General features: G+C 39.8%; 1 protein-coding gene across 14 annotated transcripts in view; it reads left to right on the top strand.

The window, feature by feature from the left end:
• The window catches only part of CADPS2 (calcium dependent secretion activator 2), a 584,066-nt gene that overhangs the window by 66,836 nt on the left and 497,515 nt on the right, over positions 1-19,715 (top strand). Inside the window, exon 1 of one of the 14 annotated variants that reach the window (XM_055590807.1) lies at positions 2,182-2,273. The exons of the other annotated variants lie outside the window; for them this stretch is intronic. Within the exon in view, the coding sequence (XP_055446782.1) occupies positions 2,253-2,273 (21 nt within the window). The 5' untranslated portion in view covers positions 2,182-2,252. Of the gene's footprint in view, positions 1-2,181; positions 2,274-19,715 lie in introns of those variants that run through there. 14 annotated transcript variants of the gene reach the window in all.

The following is a 19,715-nucleotide window of genomic DNA, read 5'->3' as shown; positions in this document are numbered from 1 at the left end:
CTGTACTTTAAAAACAACTATAGTAATGTTGATAGAATTAGGTTTTATTTTTAGTTTTGAATTTACTGTAATACGTGGAAGAGAGTAAGCACTAAAATACGGAATGTGTAAATGCTATGCAGTAGGTGCTGTAGAGAGATCATGAAGATAGGGCCAGTGCCTTATCATAAGTGTTTTAACTTATGTTAATGTATTAAACTTGTTAAAGTGTTTTAACACTTTATGTTCAATAAAGTGTTTTCTGTTAAAGTGTTTTAACTTGTAATTCCCATGTTAGAAAGTTCTTTTTACACTAGTTTTCTTTTTCGTTTACTAGAACATTTATTATCTCATAGACTTTGAGCTTTTAGCATCTATTCTAAGCTTTGCATCTGTAGCTGCTGCTGCTGCTAAGTCGCTTCAGTCATGTCCAACTCTGTGCCGACCCCATAGACAGCAGCCCACTAGGCTCCTCTGTCCCTGGGATTCTCCAGGCAAGAACACTGGAGTGGGTTGCCATTTCCTTCTCCAGTGCATGAAAGTGAAAACTGAAAGTGAAGTCGCTGAGCCGTGCCCAGACTCTTAGTGACCCCATGGACTGCAGCCTACCAGGCTCCTCCATCCATGGGATTCTTCAGGCAAGAGTACTGGAGTGGGGTGCCATCGCCTTCTCTGGCATCTGTAGCTAACTAGAAGTAAATGCTCTTTCCATTTTTTGAAGTTCTATTTTTTATCAGTGCCATGAAAATCCTTTAGAATAATGCTTTTCAACGTGTAACCTCCATGTATACATGATTTCCATCTTATACATGAGGAATTGATTTGCTTAAGAAACCACTGAGTAAGCTACTGTTACAAATAGAATATGTCATCTTTCGGGACTTCAGTTTACTGAGTTCCTTGAAATACACGGGAGGGAAAGCAATCAGTGAACTCTCCAATTAACTGGGGACCAAGAACACTAGAATCTTAGAAAAGGAAAAAGTACCAGCAAATGATTTAAATGACTGAGTAGATAAATAAAAGATGAATTTAGCAAATTTTCTCCCCAATCAGTAGTTAGTCCTGCTTATTAGCACAGTGCAATGTAATAAAATGTTCTTAGGAAAAAATTATCTTGCTATTTAAAAAACCACTTAGCAATAAGATTTTCCATGTCTTTTCATGGCTTGATAGTTCTTATTGTGGGTACTTTAAAATACCATATTAAAAAGCTGTTTTATACTAGGATGTGAGGGAGCATATTTTTATCTTAAGACATTGCCATCTTTTTAATGTTGCAATTTTAAGCATTTTTCATGTTATGAAATAGCATATATTTAATATGCATTCAGAAAACCACATGGAATAAATATGGAGATTAATTAATTATTAAAGGCAAGTGCCCTTGTCTTGGTGACAAGGCGATAAGGCCTTGCCAGGTACCCAGAAACCTGCCAGTGTCCTCTCCTATTAAGATAAGCAACCATAGTCCTAAACTTAAATTAGAATTATCAGAATGAATTGGCCTGCATATGTACACATACATACATACATATATATGTGTGTGTGTATATATATATATCTCTACATGAAACTAAAGGTAGATAAGCCCCTAGTTTCTACTCTTTCCTCTTTCTACTGAACAAGCATAGAAACAATAACCAAATGAGTGTAGTATCCCTAGTGCCAAGACTGAGGTCTTTAAATACTGCTGTCCACAGACTCATCCAGTATCTTATAATTTGTTGACCTGTAGAACATTATTGAGGCAAATGCTAGAGCAACAAAAGATGTCAGATGGATAGTTTGCCTCTTTTCAGAGCTATCTGAATTTGATATGTTTTATGCTTCTGTTGTGGCTCAGATGGTAAAGAATCTGCCTGCAATGCAGGAGACCCAGGTTGAATCCCTGGGTTGGGAAAATCCCCTGGAAGGAAGGCATGGCAACCCACTCCAGTATTCTTGCTTGAAAAATCCCACGGACAGAGCAGCCTGGTGGGCTACAATCCATGGGGTCACAAAGAGTGGGACACAACTGTGGAGCTAACAAGTTTCACACCCCCAAATATTATGGGCTGCATTGTCTCTGAACTTCTCCAAATTCATGTGTTGAACTTCTAACCTGCAGTACCTAAGAATGTGACTATCTGGATACCTTTTAAAGAGGTGATTAAATTAAAATGAGGCTGTTATGATGTGCTCAAATCCAATTTGGTCTGTGTCCTTACAGTGGGAGATGAGTGCATAGAGCCAGTAGCGTATACACACAGGAAAGACTGTGAGGACGCAGTATGAGAGTGGCCTTCTGTAAGGTAAGGAGGGAGGTCTGAGAAGAAACTGAGCTGCTAGCTACTAGAACTGAGGAAATGAGTGCTGTTGAAGCCACATAATCTATGTATGTTATGGCAGCCCTTGCAAGCTAATAAACCAGGGCAGGAGTGAACTTAGAAAGGGAGCCCCTTTTCTAAGGCTGAGATTCAGACCTCCTTCTAGGAGCTATGGATGCAGCCCATTGGGTGTCAGAAGTTGACAGAGTTGTCCATGCCAGAGCTGGTTCACCATTGCCAGGCAAGCAGGAAACTTCTCCAGCTGAAAGGCAGCTTGAGACTGGTAGATAGGCAACACCTCTCAGGAGCTCGGGTGGACCCAGACTTGTGGGTGGATGCACAGAGAGATTCAGGCTGGGAACCTGATCATGGGCTGAGTAGGGCAAAGCACTGGGGTGTGCAGTGTCGGGGCCATGGTGCTGTGCTTACGGGGCCAGGGTGGATCTGTGGTCTCACTGAGGTTCTGTGGCTTCAGGTATGGGCTGGAGTGCTGCGTGCCTCCCGTATGCTTGCTGTTTATTGCTCAGTGATAGTACCCAGAAGGCGCTTTTGTTGTTCAGTCGCTAAGTCGTGTCCAACTCTTTGCAACCCCATGGACCGCAGCATACTATGCTTCCCTGTCCTTGTCTATCTCCTGGAGCTTGCTCAAACTCATGTCCGTTGAGTCAATGATGCCATCCAACTATCTCATCCTCTGTCGTCCCCTTCTCCTCTTGCTCTCAATCTTTCCCAGCCTCAGAGTCTTTTCAGCCAAGGCAGGCATGTTTGAATTAGGGAGAGAAAGCTCCTTCTTTCTGCAGTGTTCCTCTGGCCTTTACCACAGACAGAGCTTAACATCACCTTTAGTGCAAAGGAGGAATGCTTCCCAGTGTTCAGCTGTCTTTAAGGACAGGCAAAGAAGGGTGGATCTGGAGCCAAGGAGTGATAGATTGACAGATGGTTAAATTCTCCCTCTCCTAGAAACTAATACTGTCTGTAAATTTTTGGAGGAAATCATTAAAAAAAAAAAAAAAAACTTTCAGCTGACTTCTTTGGTTCTAATATTCCCCATATTCAGATCATAGGCTAAACTAACATATTTGTTTCTAGACTTGAATACAGTTATGAATACCACAGAGGGAAGGATTATGTAAGGGAGTAGGTTTGGCAAAAATTCTTTGTGCTAATCTTAAGTAACTCAGGATTTGATCTTTATTATGTGTACTGAGATTGCCGTATTAGACTATTTCAGGCTTCTTTATGGTAAGCTGTGAGAGAAAGAGAAAATGATTAGGGTGGTTAATAGATGACAGGACTCTGGATGATCAAGTTGTATATCTAGGCATATTAAGTTATTTAAGTCAGTGTTAAAGTAGCATTTACAAATCCACTAACTGTCCTTGCCAGTAGAATGAAGCTACTAGAGGAGGAATTGACTGGGCAATAAATCCTAGATTCTGGCCTTTATTTCCCAATCAGAACATTGTCAGATGTGTCCTTTTTTAGTTTGGGTGCAGGAAAAGGGAAAAAATAACAGGTCACACTTTTTTATTGCTCGTTCTAAGCAGCTTTGTTTCAGCATAAAACTAAGATCATCACCAAAGTTATTTATTCACTCAAAAGAGAACACTAATCTTGTACAGCCGCAGAAATAAGAAAACATTGATGTAGAATCAGTTTTTATAGCTTCAGTATAATTTTGTAAGTGATCTTCATTATGAATAGCTTCTGACAGCCCAAGTCTCATCTGGTGAGTTGACCACAGCAGGAATATCCAAAAACCTGAAGATGCTACAGTTAGTAGCTCTTCTTACTACTTTCAGAAGTGATCATGCAGCCAAGGTTTGCATATCCAGAGTGCTAATACAAGTGTTAATAGAGCTGAAAAGGCATGACTCCTACTTAAATGAGAAACTACTGTTTTGTTGGAGAAGACACTTTAAAACTGCATAAAACATCCATAAAACACTAGTGTCACAGGTCAGTGTGTCTCCTTTTATCACGCTATTGAAGCTTAAGCACTGGTAGGAAATTAGTACTATCTTTGAGGACCTGGTGGCTCAGAGGTTCAAGTGTCTGCCTCCAATGCGGGAGACCTGGGTTCAATCCTTGGGTCAGGCAGATCCCCTGGAGAAGGAAATGGCAACCCACTCCCGTATTCTTGCCTGGAGAATCCCATGGACGGAGGAGCCTGGTGGGCTACAGTCCATGGGGTCGCAAAGAGTCAGACGTGACTGAGCGACTTAACTAAGTTTGCATATTTTCCCTTTCCTCTGTTGTTGGGGGTTGGGATTCTTTGAGTTACAGGGCACACATTTTCCTGGTGACCGCTGTGTTGTCAGGTCGTCGCTGTTGGACTTTCACTAGTCCTTCAGAGTTCTGAGAACCTCAGTGTGACTTCTCCTCATACCTGTCCCGGGTACAAGTCTGATGGCTTGACTCATAATTGGGAAAGGTGTTTAAGTGACATGGCAGGGTAAAAGATTTAGAAGCACTACAATTTAGCTTGCAAGCTCATACGTGGTGGAGAGTTTTGATCTTTGTTTCTACAAAGATCAAATGAGTCTTAACCCATCTGGACCTAAACTATGTAAAGTATAAAGGAAGTAATAAGTGTCTGAGAATTCTTTCATTGTTAGTCAAAGCACTCTGCTGAGTGGTAGCTTTGGGAACACAAGGAGATACCCTATGGTTTTTGCCCTTGAGGAACTTGTAGTTAATAATGGAAGATAAGACCCACAGCACTAATATTAACTGGATAACCTATTGCTAGTCCATAGCATGCTATGATGATCCATTGATCATCATAGCATCAATGGATATGAACTTGAGCAAATTTCAGGAGATAGAGGAGGACGGGGAAGCCTGGTGTGCTGCTGTCCATGGGATCACAGAGAGTCAGGCAGGACTTAGTGACTGAACGACAACAACCTGTTCCTAACGACGGGTCCTAACCAGGTCCTCCCACTGAGGTACAGAGCTTGTGTTTGATAAGAATGTTCCTTTCTAATCCCCAGAGGTTATTCATTGTTTCTCATGGGGTTCTAACAAACTCGGTGGCCTAGCTTTTTGTTTTAAGTGTATGATGTTAATAATAGCAAATAGGTGAGGGTAAGAGATTCTACAGACAGCATAGTGATTAGAATGAAAACTGGTGGTTGACTTCAAGGCAGGAGCTAGAGAACGTAAAAAATGTGTCAATCTAGAAAATCTGGAGAGCAATCCAGGAAATCTAGAGAAACAGACCTTTTATGGTATATTGTGCCCTGAGGGCCTTTCTCTCTATGATTGAGAGTAATAATTGCCATTCATGATAATAAGGAGTTTAAGAAAGGCTTAAATATTTTCTGTTTCATTGTCTTGGTACCACATACTCTGGTTAGTCCAAAATCCTTGGTATTTCCTTTGAATGCTATCAAAGAAAATATTCTATGAAAATGGTAAAACTGGGTGATCTTTTGTCTTTAAACACAACTCATCATGATTCTAAAATTGTCATTCATCTGCATAGTATTTCAGAGATGCTGGATGTTTATCAAAACTATTTTCCTGAAAGAATAAAAGTATAACTAGTACATAGTTTATACTTGTGGTTGTGAAAATGCAACATGATAGTCTTCCATGTTGTGAAGTCTTCCATACTTCTATCCAAATCACAATTTATAGATAGGCCTTGTTTGGCTTATAAGAAGTCATTTAAAAACAAGGTCACGAGTTTTCTCTTCTTAGAAGAACATCAGTTATGCTGACGTCCTGTTTCCTATCTTTACTCATTGGCTAGGGGGGATTCCTGACTTGAATATTTGGTTGACTAACTTATGGCAGAAAACAAAGAGGAACTAAAAGAGCCTCTTGGTGAGGGTGAAAGAGGACAGTGAAATAGCTGGCTTAAAACTCCACATTCAGAAAATTAAGATTATGGCATTTGGTCCCGTCCCTTCATGGCAAATAGATGGGGAAAAGTGGAAATTTATTTTCTTGGGCTCCAAAATCACTGCAGATGGTGACTGCAACCATGAAATTAAAAGACGCTTGCTCCTTGGAAGAAAAGTTATGGCAAAACTAGGCAGTGTATTAAAAAGCAGGGACATTAATTTGCCAACAGTGGTTCATCTAGTCAAAGCTATGGTTTTTCCAGTAGTCATGAATGGATGTGAGAGTTGGACTGTAAAGAAGGCTGAGTGCTAAAGAATTGATGCTTTTGAACTGTGGTGTTGGAGAAGACTCTTGAGAGTCCCTTGGACTGCAAGGAGATCCAACCAATCCATCCTAAAATAAATCAGTCCTGGATGTTCACTGGAAGGACTGATGCTGAAGCTGAAACTCCAGTACTTTGACCACCTGATGTGAAGAAATGACTCATTGGAAAAGACCCTGACGCTGGGAAAGATTGACGGCAGGAAGAGAAAGGGGATGACAAGAGGTTGAGATGGTTGGATGGCATCACCAAGTTGATGGACATGAATTTGAGTAAACTCTGGGAGTTGGTAATGGACAGGAAAGCCTGGCATGCTTCAGTCCATGGGGTTGCAAAGAGTTGGACACAACTGAATGACTGAACTGAGACTTTCATATGGCTGAGAGTAGTGAAAAATGAAACTGTTTCAAGGAACTTGTTTAGAGTCTTTAAAAAAAAAAAAAAAAAAAAGAACAACAAGCCTGCCTGTCAGGTATCATGCCAGTCAGTCCCTGGAGACTTAAAGAGACAGGATTCCTGCACTGGTGGACCTCATGTTCTGGTCAGGGTGCCAGGCAGTGGGCAGGTGGACAGACTGACATGGTTAGGGTTTGAGATTCACAGTGGGACAGACCTACACCTGGGGTGCATCTGGGCACATGTGCATACTTACATTAGACAAAAAAAGGCATTTTTGAGCTGAGATTTAGTGAGTGAGAGGACTTAAGAGTACAACATTTGAGACAAAAGAGTGGGATGTGCAAAGACCCTGAGGCAGGAACGTACTCAGCATATTGGAGAAAGTTAAAGATCTTTTATCATCTGTTTCGTTTTTTCTTGTTGAACGTGAACTGTAGATAGAGTGTCAGTTTTAAAAAGCCAGTTTTTTTTAAGCATTTATAGGGTAATTTGGGAGGTATTTTACTTATTTACAGTATAGATTCTTCCATAATAGACACAAATTTTTACTCCATTTATTCAGTTTATTTTTTTTTTTTGTCCTTCAAGGATTTCTTTAAAAGGTGGATTTTTTTTTCATACTGTGACAATTTTTAGACTTTTAAACTTTTTTTCTGGAGATTTTTAGTTAATTGTATGTTTTACATTTTAATTCTTACTGGAGTCTTATAATAGTTACTAAATTGATTCTTTTAGTGTTTACATGTAAACCGCTATACAATTTTTTAGTTAACTAAAACTTTTCTTCCTTCCCTATGTACATTTTTTGATTAACATTTTCATTTTATTGCATTTAAAGCATCCAGTATGTGTCTTATAAGCAGCAGTGATAATAGTTGTCTTTGTCTTTTTCCTGATCAAATGGGAACATATCTAATATTTTACTATTAACTATTATATGTGGGATTTTGTGCTAGATATACTTTGATACTCTACTAAATGAAGCACCTATCTTGAACACTGTTCCTTACTTGTTAGTATTTTTGATAGCAGAGGGTAGATTGAATCTTTTCAAACATTAATATGATGACATGACTTTTGCCCTTTAATCTGCTTATGTAACAGATTATTCAGACATCTTTTCCATGTTAGACCACCTATGCGTTCCTGGCATAAACCTTAGTGGATTTGGGCAGCATTGTTATCATCTGGGAGCTTATTAAAAACTCAGACTCTCAGGCCCCATCTGTGTCTCCTGATTCAGATTCTGAATTTTAAAAAGACTCCAGGATGATTCCTATGAATGTTAAAGTTCAAGAATCACTGCTTTGGAACTCGATCAGTGTTTGTAAAGGTTATATGGGTGTTGTGGGGAAAAAAGCATATTATCTGTGAGGTAAAAGTTTTTCTCTAATTTGGTTTGACAAGTTGTTAGGTTGAACACTCTGTGCTCTTTACTTTGAAAATCTTGAGGTGTGTTAAATTTCCAACATTTCATAAATAATATTTACATTGTGAATCAAATTTCTGGTAGGAATAAAACTAGTATTATGACTTGATGTATTCATGTATTATTGAATGCATAATATTTTCCAGGTATTGGCCTCAACAGTAAATAATAATGTTCTGTGTATATGCCATTTATGGAGCACCGTTTGCATATAGTATTGTGTACCTCCGGGGATAACTGACTGAGAGGAGTTATACTGATGAGGATCTAGACACATCCGTTCTGAAGTCTTCCTGAAGCTTCTAAAGGACACAACCAAGATGTCATTTCACCTCTTGATTTTGTGTTTCAGTAAATTTTTTCTCCTATCATCAGTAAATGTGTTGACTGAGAGAGCTGTGAACCAAATCCTCCATAAGACAAAGCAAACAACTACCTATTTAAGATTCAGTTGGTAGTATATATTCACTAGTTGGAAAATGCACTGTTAATATTTTAATCGCCTTGTCCGGACTCCTTTTTGGCTCTTACATAGATTTTAGGCTTGCATTTGGTTCTCTTTTTAATTCTTTAGGTTTAATTATATATTGTATCTTCAGAGAGGGCGATGGCACCCCACTCCAGTACTCTTGCCTGGAAAATCCCATGGACGGAGGGGCCTGGTGGGCTGCAGTCCATGGGATCGCAAAGAGTCCGACACGACTGAGTGACTTCACTTTCACTTTTCACTCTCATGCATTGGAGAAGGAAATGGCAACCCACTCCAGTGTTCTTGCCTGGAGAATCCCAGGGGCGGGGGAGCCTGGTAGGCTGCAGTCCATGGGGTCACTAGGAGTCAGACACGACTAAGCAGCTTCACTTTCAGTTTTCACTTGCATACATCGGAGAAGGAAATGGCAACCCACTCCAGTGTTCTTGCATGGAGAATCCCAGGGATGGGGGAGCCTGGTGGGCTGCCGTCTATGGGGTCGCACAGAGTTGGACAGAACTGAAGCGACTTAGCAGCAGCAGCATATATTGTATCTTAATGAGCTGTACTCATTTAAAATGCAAGTCTGTTAATCAAAGGAAAAAAAGAAAAGAATGTGTCTTGTGTTTGATTTCTTGCACTATTTAGTCACCAATTTTGTAGGTAATAGTCTTAGATAAATTGGCAATATCTCAAAGCTGGCATTTAAAGGGAAAGTTCAGTATTCTTGGATGGTAGGAAGTTAACAAATTTGAATCTGTTTAAGATGCTTGTAAAGCCATTTGTGATTTATGTACCCTGTGAATGAGTGAACATGAAATAGTATTTTCACAATGGAAGACCATTTTCTAAATGTGAGGTACACCTGGGCAGGTGATGTCTTCCTTGCCATGGGTATAGGGGTCTTCACTGGGTCACACCTAGCCATCCATAGTAACTGTTAACAAGTGCCTTCTGCAAAGGGAGTTTTCTCCCCTTCCCCATGCTGGGTCTTGGAACAATTGAGCAAATTAGGCAAATTTGCATAAATAATCTACAAACTTGGGAAGCCTCAAACATTCTACTCATAGTATTGTTCTTTTATTTTCCTCCTGGGGACAAGCACTTCATGAAGTACAGTTTATAATAAAACAGAGGTCTCTACAATCAAGTCCAAAAAAACCTGTGATGAAAGCAGTGGTAACTTCGTGTGAAAGTGTTAGTCACTCAGTCGTGTCCCACTCTTTGCAAACCTATGGACTGTGGCTCACCAGGCTTCTCTGTCCATGGAATTCTCCAGGCAAGAATACAGGAGTGGATAGCCATTCCCTACTCCAGGGGAATCTTCTCCACCCAGGGATCAAAGTTGGGTCTCCCGCACTGCAGGCAGGTTCTTTACTATCTGAGCCACCAGGGAAGCCCAGTTTCCTGTAGTGATTTTAATAAGATCTTCATTAAGTTATTAGTTAGAAAGACTCTTCTGTTACACATTGAAACTATAGTAAAAGTAGGCTTTGTGAAGACTAGTCTTTGGTTGGCTTTGCAGTATTTGAGATAATAGAGAATATATGTACAGGTTGATGTAAACAAGCGGTAAATATCCTCTTGCTAGGTGTGTTTCCAGGTTAAATTAAAGAATTGCATTGTTTCAACTAGTATGTCACATCTTAAATAATCTGGTTAGTCTATGGGAAAGTGTATATGCTTATTTTGACTTTTCATCAAGGAGGGCATTTTTACTTTGACCCAGGACTAGGTGAGCTACAGCCCTGGGCAGGCAGGGATGGTAGTGTCAAAAAGCAAGATGATGTGTTTGAGGAGTTTTATAGGATCTTTTTCTGTTTTTCTTTTTCCCTTGGTAATTAAATAATTAGGGAAGGAAAGAGAACTCTTTGGTTAGCGCTTCCCCATAGTGTTAGAGTGCTTTTGTAGATGTACTTGAAGGGATTGTAAAAATGAGAATTCTGGGTTTGAACTTCAAAGCATAATGTTCAAAGGTCACAGATAGGTGGGATGGACTGAGGAGTTTTAATCAGTGAAGTACAGATGGGGGAAACCTTGTAAAATCATAAGGAGCTTGAGAGCTCTTTTTTTTTTAAGGGAGAATTTTAGCACATGTAATGGTATGACTGAAAGGTAGAGTTGTTTACATTTCTTCCTCTGCACTCAGAATTCACTTAAAAACAATCCAGTAGGAATATTCTAGTTTGTACATGAATCACATTAGAACTGCTCAGATCCTATCCATGGCGTATTGGACTAGAAGCTAACAGAGGCAGGCTGCTATTAGGTAAACAGTTGATCTTGAGAAACCAGATGCTTGCTGTTAGTTGTTTCCTGGTGTGGGGTGAGCCATCTACCTTTATTTGTTCACTTTGTTCCTATTAAGACAGACCATCATGTAATTGGTTCACTTTCTCTGCTTTCTAAAGAAAATAGACTATTTGAAAGATCATCATATCTAATTTACTTAAAATTCAAAACGCCGTGCCATTAAATACTTTTGAGAATCGTAAGAGTGCTTCTTTTAAAGACTGTTGCATTTTTAACAGTTAAAGTTAGTTTAAAACGGTATGTTTTTCTACACTAGCTTTTATGTTTTGACAAGGGTCCGTGTAGTCAAAGCTATGGTTTTTCCAGTAGTCACGTGTGGATGTGAGAGTTGGACCATAAAGAAAGCTGAGCAGCAAAGAATTGATGCTTTTGAACTGTGGTGTTGGAGAAGACTCTTGAGAATCCCTTGGACTGCAAGGAGATCCAACCAGTCCATCCTAAAGGAGATCAGTCCTGGGTGTTCATTGGAAGGACTGATGTTGAAGCTGAAACCCCAATACTTTGGCCACCTGATGCAAAGAACTGACTCATTGGAAAAGACCCTGATGTTGGGAAAGATTGAAGGTGGGAGGAGAAGGGGACGACAGAGGATGAGATGGTTGGATGGCATCATTGACTTGATGGACATGAATTTGAGTAATTCTGCGAGTTGGTGATGGACAGGAAAGTCTGGCATGCTGCAGTCCATGGAGTCACAAAGAGTCAGACACGACTGAGCAACTGAACTGGTGTTATCAGAATAATCATGTCTGTTTACCAAAAGATGTGCTTGAAAATTAAATCTTCCTTGGTATAGTGTGTTCATTTGATTGGCAGACAATAAGTCTGCCTTTTGTTTCAGGTTCCTTCCTTTTTAGTATTCAACACAGAAAGCAAATGTGGTACGTGGGAATTGGTCTGTTTACAGACTGACTTTCCTATATGATTTAGTTACCTTTAAGGCATCAACATTAATATAAAATGTATTTTCTTTACCAGTGATGATTTTGAGACACAATTAGATGCATATGAATCATTTATTTTAATGAAAATTTTGCATTTGTGATTTAATCAACCTATTCGGTAATCTTAATACTCATGTCTTTAACTTTGCACAAACATTTTAGATTATGGATTATAATTAGATTGAGTACATTTCAAAAAAATTTAAAATTTACTCTCAAACTGAAAAACTTCCAAGACAGACTGTTCTTGTTAAAAAAAAAAATGTTTTTCATTCTGTCTTGCTATGCTTAGAATAATTAAATAGCAATGGAATAATGTTTAAGTTGGTAAATCATATTTACTTGTTAATGGCATCCTGTGTAGTCTGTCTTCAGATGGTTTGAAAAGCTGCTGTTAACCTGGCAGCTGCTATCCATTGCTCTGCTGCTGTATATCCCTGTGTGCTCTTTGTCCTTTCCCGGTTCATGACAAACTCAAGTTTTAGTTCACATTGAGAGTCAAATAAAGTGACCCAAGGAAGATGAGAATGTTTGAAAGAAGAACCAAGAATAGTTAAGGTTTAAGAACTGATTGTTGTGTGTGTGTGTGAATGTCTATAAAGAACCCCATCTTGTTTCATCTCTGGTTTCCTCAGTGTTTCTTTCTGTAGTATAAAGTCTAGAAGTTAGACACTGTTTACTGCCTAAGAGAATTTCTTGTATAAAACAAGTACAGGTAAGAACTTCAGCATCTGAACCTTATACATACATTACAGATTGGTCATTTGTATTCTTTCTTTCCCCATCAGCATTGTCTCCTACAACTGATTTTGCTTGGTCCATCGTGGTCTGCAGTGCAGAAGAAAATGTAACTCAGACATCTGGGAGAATTGCACCTGTATAGGCACTGGGGGCATACTACATATTGAACTCTGAATTAAAATGCTTGCTTTTTTATTTTAGGTGCTGCCATTTCCTTATGTACTTTCTCATAGTTACTATTCCTGGCGTTTAATGTTAAGACTTGATGGCTAGGAAATGTTATAAAGATGGACTGTGAGAGCTTGAGTCCACTAAAGCTTGGATTATATGCCTGTGAACTTAAAAGTATTGACTCAATTAGGCAGAACTAGTCATGCATTAGGAAATCTTTAAGAGCCATCTTGAAACAAATTTCAGACCCGAATGGTGTTCATGAGCTATAATTTGAAGAGTGACTGAGGGATGTGAGTACTAGATTTAGATACTTATTTTAAAAAACAATTTCCTGTGGATTAAGATGGATGTTTTATTCATAAGTGCTAGTTTGATCTTTATATGCCTTTGATATTTTAAAGTCTTACAGTTCCTGTTTTGAATTCATTTCTATATAAAGTCTTCATTTTCAAAAGTTAAATTGGACAAGGAACTATTAGTATTGTCTTGGGTTATAAGAACTTTGATAAAATCCCATTTGAGGAAAAACTCATCCACAGTGACAGGTTTTTCTCTTTTTAATCCACAGCTTTTTCATTTGCAAACTTAGATAATGGGACCTGTGTTTCTCTCCTCAAACCTTCCCACTATGTGAACATGTAGACTTTGTCTTCCTTTAGCATTCTACCTTCAACTGTAGTTTATTTTTGTAGGAAAATGGGTAAGTACCATTTCTGTTTCCTTTCCTGTGAACTGAATATTCTTTGTTAAGGAAGATCCTTCTTTACCTCCTAGCACTGCAGATACTTCTCTGCACATTTTTGCCTTTCTAAATGGTGTTTTTATTTTTTGTCCTCACACATTTTAAAGTTTTATACAGTCAAATTATCAGTGTTTTCCTTTTGGCCTCTAGGTTTTATATGCAAATAACCTTTGAAGGCATTTGTTGAATGTACACATTTATCTTTAGGTATCTTTAGCTGTAAGTTAACTTCTTAGAGCATACTGTTATGACTATTTGGTTTCTGTGGGAGGGGGATGGGTTAGTACTGATGTCCTCTGGGCTGGAAGACTAGAGACATTTTGAGGTTAGGATGTCATACTTCTAGTAAGTGGCTGAGCTTTTTGTATTCCTTAGCAGTTATCCCCTGCAAGACCTTTTTTCTCTTGAGTGTTTTCCAAAGTCAAGATAAAGTGGTTGAGGCAATTAAATAGGAGCTCTCACTTCTAATTACTGGGCCTTTGGAGTCAACGAACCAATTAGAGGCTAAACCTTCCTTGAAATGTTCAGGCCTTGGGGAAGTTGGGTAGTAAAGCAGTATGCCTTCCTTTCTGACAGATGAGGAAGAGGTTATAAAAACACTTAAGCCCTGAATATTATCTAGGTCCTGTCGTTGGCATTCCTTCCAGTATGAATGATACCCTAATAGTGAAATCTCCTACCTCACGTCCTTACCATCCTTCCTCACGTGGTAACGAGTGCAGCCAAGCTGAGGTCCAAGAGAACTATTATCATCGCCTCTACCATCTGAGACTTTCCCTCTCTGAGAACTCATGGATGCTGAGCTGCTGGGACCAAGAGTTGGAGAGGGAAGGTATTGTTGTCTCCTTCATGGTCAATGTCTGATAGGAGCCAAGGTGTTCTGAGTTTTGGAAACAGTAAGGGTTAGTAAAAGGGAAGTAATGAACTGCTTCTGCTGCAGCAGGCATTTGCACAACCCTGGTGACTGGTTGAGGACTTAGGTCCTATGGGGAGGACAAGTCCACTTAAGCCTGACTGAACACAGGTGACATCTCAGTAAACTAGTTTCATTGCACAAGGGTTTGCTTGAGTCTAAAGTCATCCTGAATCATGGAAAGGGTGGTTACCACAAGACTTCGTAAAAATCTTGCCTTAGCCCTCTTAGCCTAAGATCATCTGGGACATAGCTCTAGTCCAACCAGATCATTGACTCACTGCAGTGAGGGTGACCACACACTAGAGGAACCATTCATGGTCTTCCTCCCAATGAAAGGAAAATAGAGTTACAGAATTTTGGAGGATGAGGGAATTCAGGTGAAATTTAAATGAAGTAACATTTTGATAGGTTCAACGCAGAACAGGACTGTGTCTGAAATGGGTCAACATGCCTGCAAAGTGGACCATGGTCCTATTTCCTAGGAAACAACAAAGTTGAGAGCAGTTTGGAATGTTGTATCCAGAAGCCTCTTTCAGAAACTCTGCACCGGGGCTGTAAATCAAGGTGACTTCTGTTTGAAGAACAACTTACATCTTCCAGGCAAGAAGGAAAGGCTTCATTATAACTAGAGTTTCAAGCAGCAAAGTTCCTGATAGTTTGATTTTAGAGAATGAGGTTTCTCCATGAGGAAGAAGAATGTCCTTGACAAAAATATAGCCTCCTGTCTGTTACTCCAACCTGATGAATGACTGGGCATATTTTTCCTTTCTTTGAGTGAGTGAGTGCTGCTTAGTCTCCTGTAGCTTGCTGTGCCATGTGTAGAGCATCTATGCCATCCAGTCTTTGAGTGTGTTTAGTCAATTCAATCACTAAGTCATATCCAGCAATTTGTGACCCCATGGACTACAGCACATCAGGGTTTCCTGTCCTCCAGTATCTCCCAGAGTTTGCTCAAATTCATGTTCATTGAGTTGGTGGTGCTATCTAACCATCTCATCCTCTGCCACCCTTTCCTTTCTTTGCCTTCTATCTTTCCCAGCATCAGGGTCTTTTCCAGTGAGTTGGCTGTTCGCATCAGGTGGCCATAGTATTGGAACTTCCACTTCAGCATCAGTCCTTCCAATGAATATTCAGGGTTGATTTCCTTTAGGATTGATTGGTTTGATCTTGAGTCAAGGGACTCTCAAGAGTCTTCTTCAGCCCCACAATTCGAAAGCATCAATTCTTCAGCCTTCAGCCTTTTTTATGGTCCAGCTCTCACATCTGCACATGACTACTGGAAAAACCATAGCTTGGACTAGATGGACCTTTGTTGGCAAGCGATGTTTCTGCTCTTTAATATGCTGTCTAGGTTTGCCATAGCTTTCCTTCCAAGGAGCAAATGTCTTTTAATTTCATGGCTGCAGTCACCATCTGCAGTGATTTTGGAGCCCAGGAAAATAAAATCAGCCAAATGACTTAAGATATTCCAGAAAGTTGTCCTACCTGCTGGGACCAGAAGATTTCCTGGAATGCAGTTACTTCTCTTGGCTTGTATATCCTCCCATTTCCCTGTCTCAGACAAGTAAGTGGAAGCCTGTAATGAGCTGTGCAATGTACTAGGTGCTTCAATTAATTACTAATATGAACACAACATCACTTTCTTTGCAGAGCCCGTCTCTATTGGAGGAGATGGATGTGGAAGCAAATTGTTACAGTGTGCTATAGTTAGCATTGAAGAGCTGAACCACCTGTCTTGGGGACACACAGCTGGTGATGATTAATTGGCTGTTTCCAAATGTCTGTTTGAACTGTAATAAATCTTCAGTCATCTGGAGTTTGGGCCTCACATTGGGCTCAAAGTCTGGGCTCAGAGATGAGAGTTCAACTGTCAATTTTCAGAGTGTGTACATCATTCCGAAAGTTTTGTAATAAGGATTAAATAGCTGATAGTCCTGGGGTTTTTATAGTCCTTTCTGCAGTGCCCCATGGAAGTGTGGCTTCCCTGGTGGCACTAGTGGTGAAGAACCTGCTTGCCAGTGCAGGAGACTTAAGAGACATGAGTTCTATCCCTGGATCAGGAAAATCCCCTGGAGGAGGACATGGAAACCCACTCCAGTATTCTTGCCTGGAGAATTCCATGGACAGAGGAGCCTGGTGGGCTATAAGTCCATGGGTTTGCAAAGAGTCAAACACGACTGAAGTGACGTGGCATGCAAGGAAGTGTATGCACAAGTTCTCAATACTTTGCTGTCAAATGGGCTGAAACACAAGTGACCAGACTTTCAGATTTTTTTTTTTTTTTTGAGGGGAGGCACGTTGTAAAACCCTTGTGAAATGCAGGAAGGTGAGATATTTTGTCTCAAATCACTCAACTGGTAGAGCATGGCCTGTTCTTCTGCTTAAAGTTTTTTCTGGAATGATTTACCCAGAGACTATTTACGCAAAAGAGTCAAGAATGGTGGTTTCTAACTAGTCCTTCATATTCTTAGGGGGCTTAATTCTTAAATATTAAACTAGACCTGCTTTCTCTAGCAATGGTAATATAGCTCTGAGAAAAATAAAGGCTTCATTCCTAAGGAACTCTGTTTCAATTGGGGAGAATGGATGGGGCTGGGAGCACTGGGTCATAAACAAGGTTCTGTTTTCCAGTGTGAACTTTTATTTAAACACTTTTGGGGAAAAAAGTGGCCAAAACATGTTGGAAAACCACTTTTATAGAAGGAAAAAATTGAGTTTGGTGATGCTTCATTGCCTTTTGCCTTTTTCATGTAAGGCCAGAGCTCTGAAAGTAGCGGTTGGAATCCTGTCTTGAATATAACATCATATTGTTGACTATCACCCTTAGTGGAAGCACTTACATCTCAAATTGGAAGGGAAAATTATTCACAAAAGTTGTGCTATATGTTTCTTACCTAGACAGTACCATACACTCACTGATAAATCTATCAAAAGTTCTTGATAAATCCTTACAGTCAAAATTTCCCAAATTGACAAATAATAGAGATAGAATCACTGCAGGTGGTGATTGCAGCCATGAAATCAAAAGACGCTTAATCCTTGAAGGGAAAGTTATGACCAACCTAGATAGCATATTAAAAAGCAGAGATATTACTTTGTCAACTAAGGTCCATCTAGTCAAGGCTATGGTTTTTCCAGTGGTCATGTATGGATGTGAGAGTTTGACTATAAAGAAAGCTGAGCGCCAAAGAATTGATGCTTTTGAACTGTGGTGTTGGAGAAGACTCTTGAGAGTCCCTTGGACTGCAAGGAGATGCCACCAGTCCATCCTAAATGAGATCAGTCCTGGGTGTTCATTGGAAGGACTGATGCTGAAGCTGAAACTCCAATACTTCAGCCGCCTGATGCAAAGAGCTGACTCATTGGAAAAGACCCTGATGCTGGGAGGGATTGGGGGCAGGAGGAGAAGGGGACGACAGAGGATGAGATGGCTGGATGGCATCACTGACTCAGTGGACATGGGTTTGGGTAGACTCTGGCAATTGGTGATGGACAGGGAGGCCTGGCGTGCTGTGGTTCATGGGGTCGCAAAGAGTCGGACACAACTGAGGGACTGAACTGAATGTCAGTCCTTGTTCAGTCACCTCCAGATGAACATCCTTGTGTAAACCTAATCTATAAATATATTGCTTATCGATTTGTATGTGTCTGTAAATAATGTTGACTTTAGGCATTATCAGTCCGTTCTCACAGTCTCTTGACTGCTTGATCCTCTGCCCTCCCCTTTGAAATTTACTCTTGGCATTCTTATGCTCATTATTAGCAGACTTGCAGTTCTTCCTCTCATCTGTCACCCAGTGATGCTAATTTACCACATACAGGAATAAAAACTGTAGTTAGATATTGACTATAGAGATGGACCGGAGAAGGCAATGGCACCCCACTCCAGTACTCTTGCCTGGAAAATCCATGGACAGAGGAGCCTGATAGGCTGCAGTCTATGGGGGTCACACAGAGTCGGACACGACTGAAGTGACTTAGCAGCAGCATAGAGATGGAGACAAAAGATCAAAGGGATATGATCCCTTCTAAAAGATAAGGTTTATTTCTTCTGGAGCCTTGTTACTTGACTCTTCTGACCCAGGAGGACTTAGAAACAACTGGGTTAAAGGAGACCTTGTGCCAGGTGGGGCTTCAAGGAAGGGAAATCGGTCATGTGTTTGGGGATGGGGGGCTTGCTGGAAGAACAGTGTTGGAACCCCAGAATAAAGAGCACCAAAGAGGCATATCTTAGGAAGAAAACCTTGTCTTCAGAAATCCTGGAAGTAGGGGTATGAAATTGTGTTGGATTTATTATCTGTAGACTTTTTGATGACCATTCTGACTGATGTGAAATGATACTTTATTGTAGTTTTTATTTACATCTCGCTAGTAACTTAGTGATTTTGAACATCTTTATCTGTGTCTTTGGCCATCTGTATGTCATCTACAAAGACATGTCTATATATTCTGTCCTCTTTTGGATTGTTTTCTTTTTTTTTTTTTAAATATTGCGCTGTATGAGCTGTTTATTGTGGAGATTAATATCTTGTCTCTTGCATCCTTTGCAATTATTTTCTCCCATTCTGTAGGTTGTCTTTTCACTTTGTTTATGGCTTACTTTGCTGTGTAAAACCTTTTAAATTTAATTAGGTTCAATTTTTGTGTTTTTGTTTTTATTCTCATTGTGTGATGGGTCAAAAAAGATCTTGCTGTGATTTATGTCAGTGTCCTGCCTAGGTTTTCCTCTAGGAGTTTTATAGTATCTGGTCTTATTTAGGTCTTTAATCCATTTAGAGTTTGTTTCTGTGTATGGTATTAGAGAATGTTCTAATTTCATTCTTCTACATGTAGCTGTCCAGTTTTCTCAGCACCACTTACTGAAGAGACTGTCTGCTGCACTGTATTGTGTATTTTTGCCTCCTTTGACATAGATTAATTGACCATAGATTAATTGACCATAGCTGCATGTATTTATTTCTGGATGTTTTATCCTGTAGAGGATATGGAGAAAAGGGAACCCTCCTATACTGTTGGTGGGAATGTAAATTGGTACAGTCACTATGGAGGACAGTATGGAGGTTCCCTTAAACTAAAAATTGAGCTAACACATGATCCTGTAGTCCCACTTCTGGGCATGTATC

This window comes from Bubalus kerabau, chromosome 8 (genome assembly GCF_029407905.1).
Source record: "Bubalus kerabau isolate K-KA32 ecotype Philippines breed swamp buffalo chromosome 8, PCC_UOA_SB_1v2, whole genome shotgun sequence".
Lineage (NCBI taxonomy): Eukaryota > Metazoa > Chordata > Mammalia > Artiodactyla > Bovidae > Bubalus > Bubalus kerabau.
Note: the sequence above shows the minus strand (reverse complement) of the source record. Positions and strands in the feature narration are given on the sequence as shown.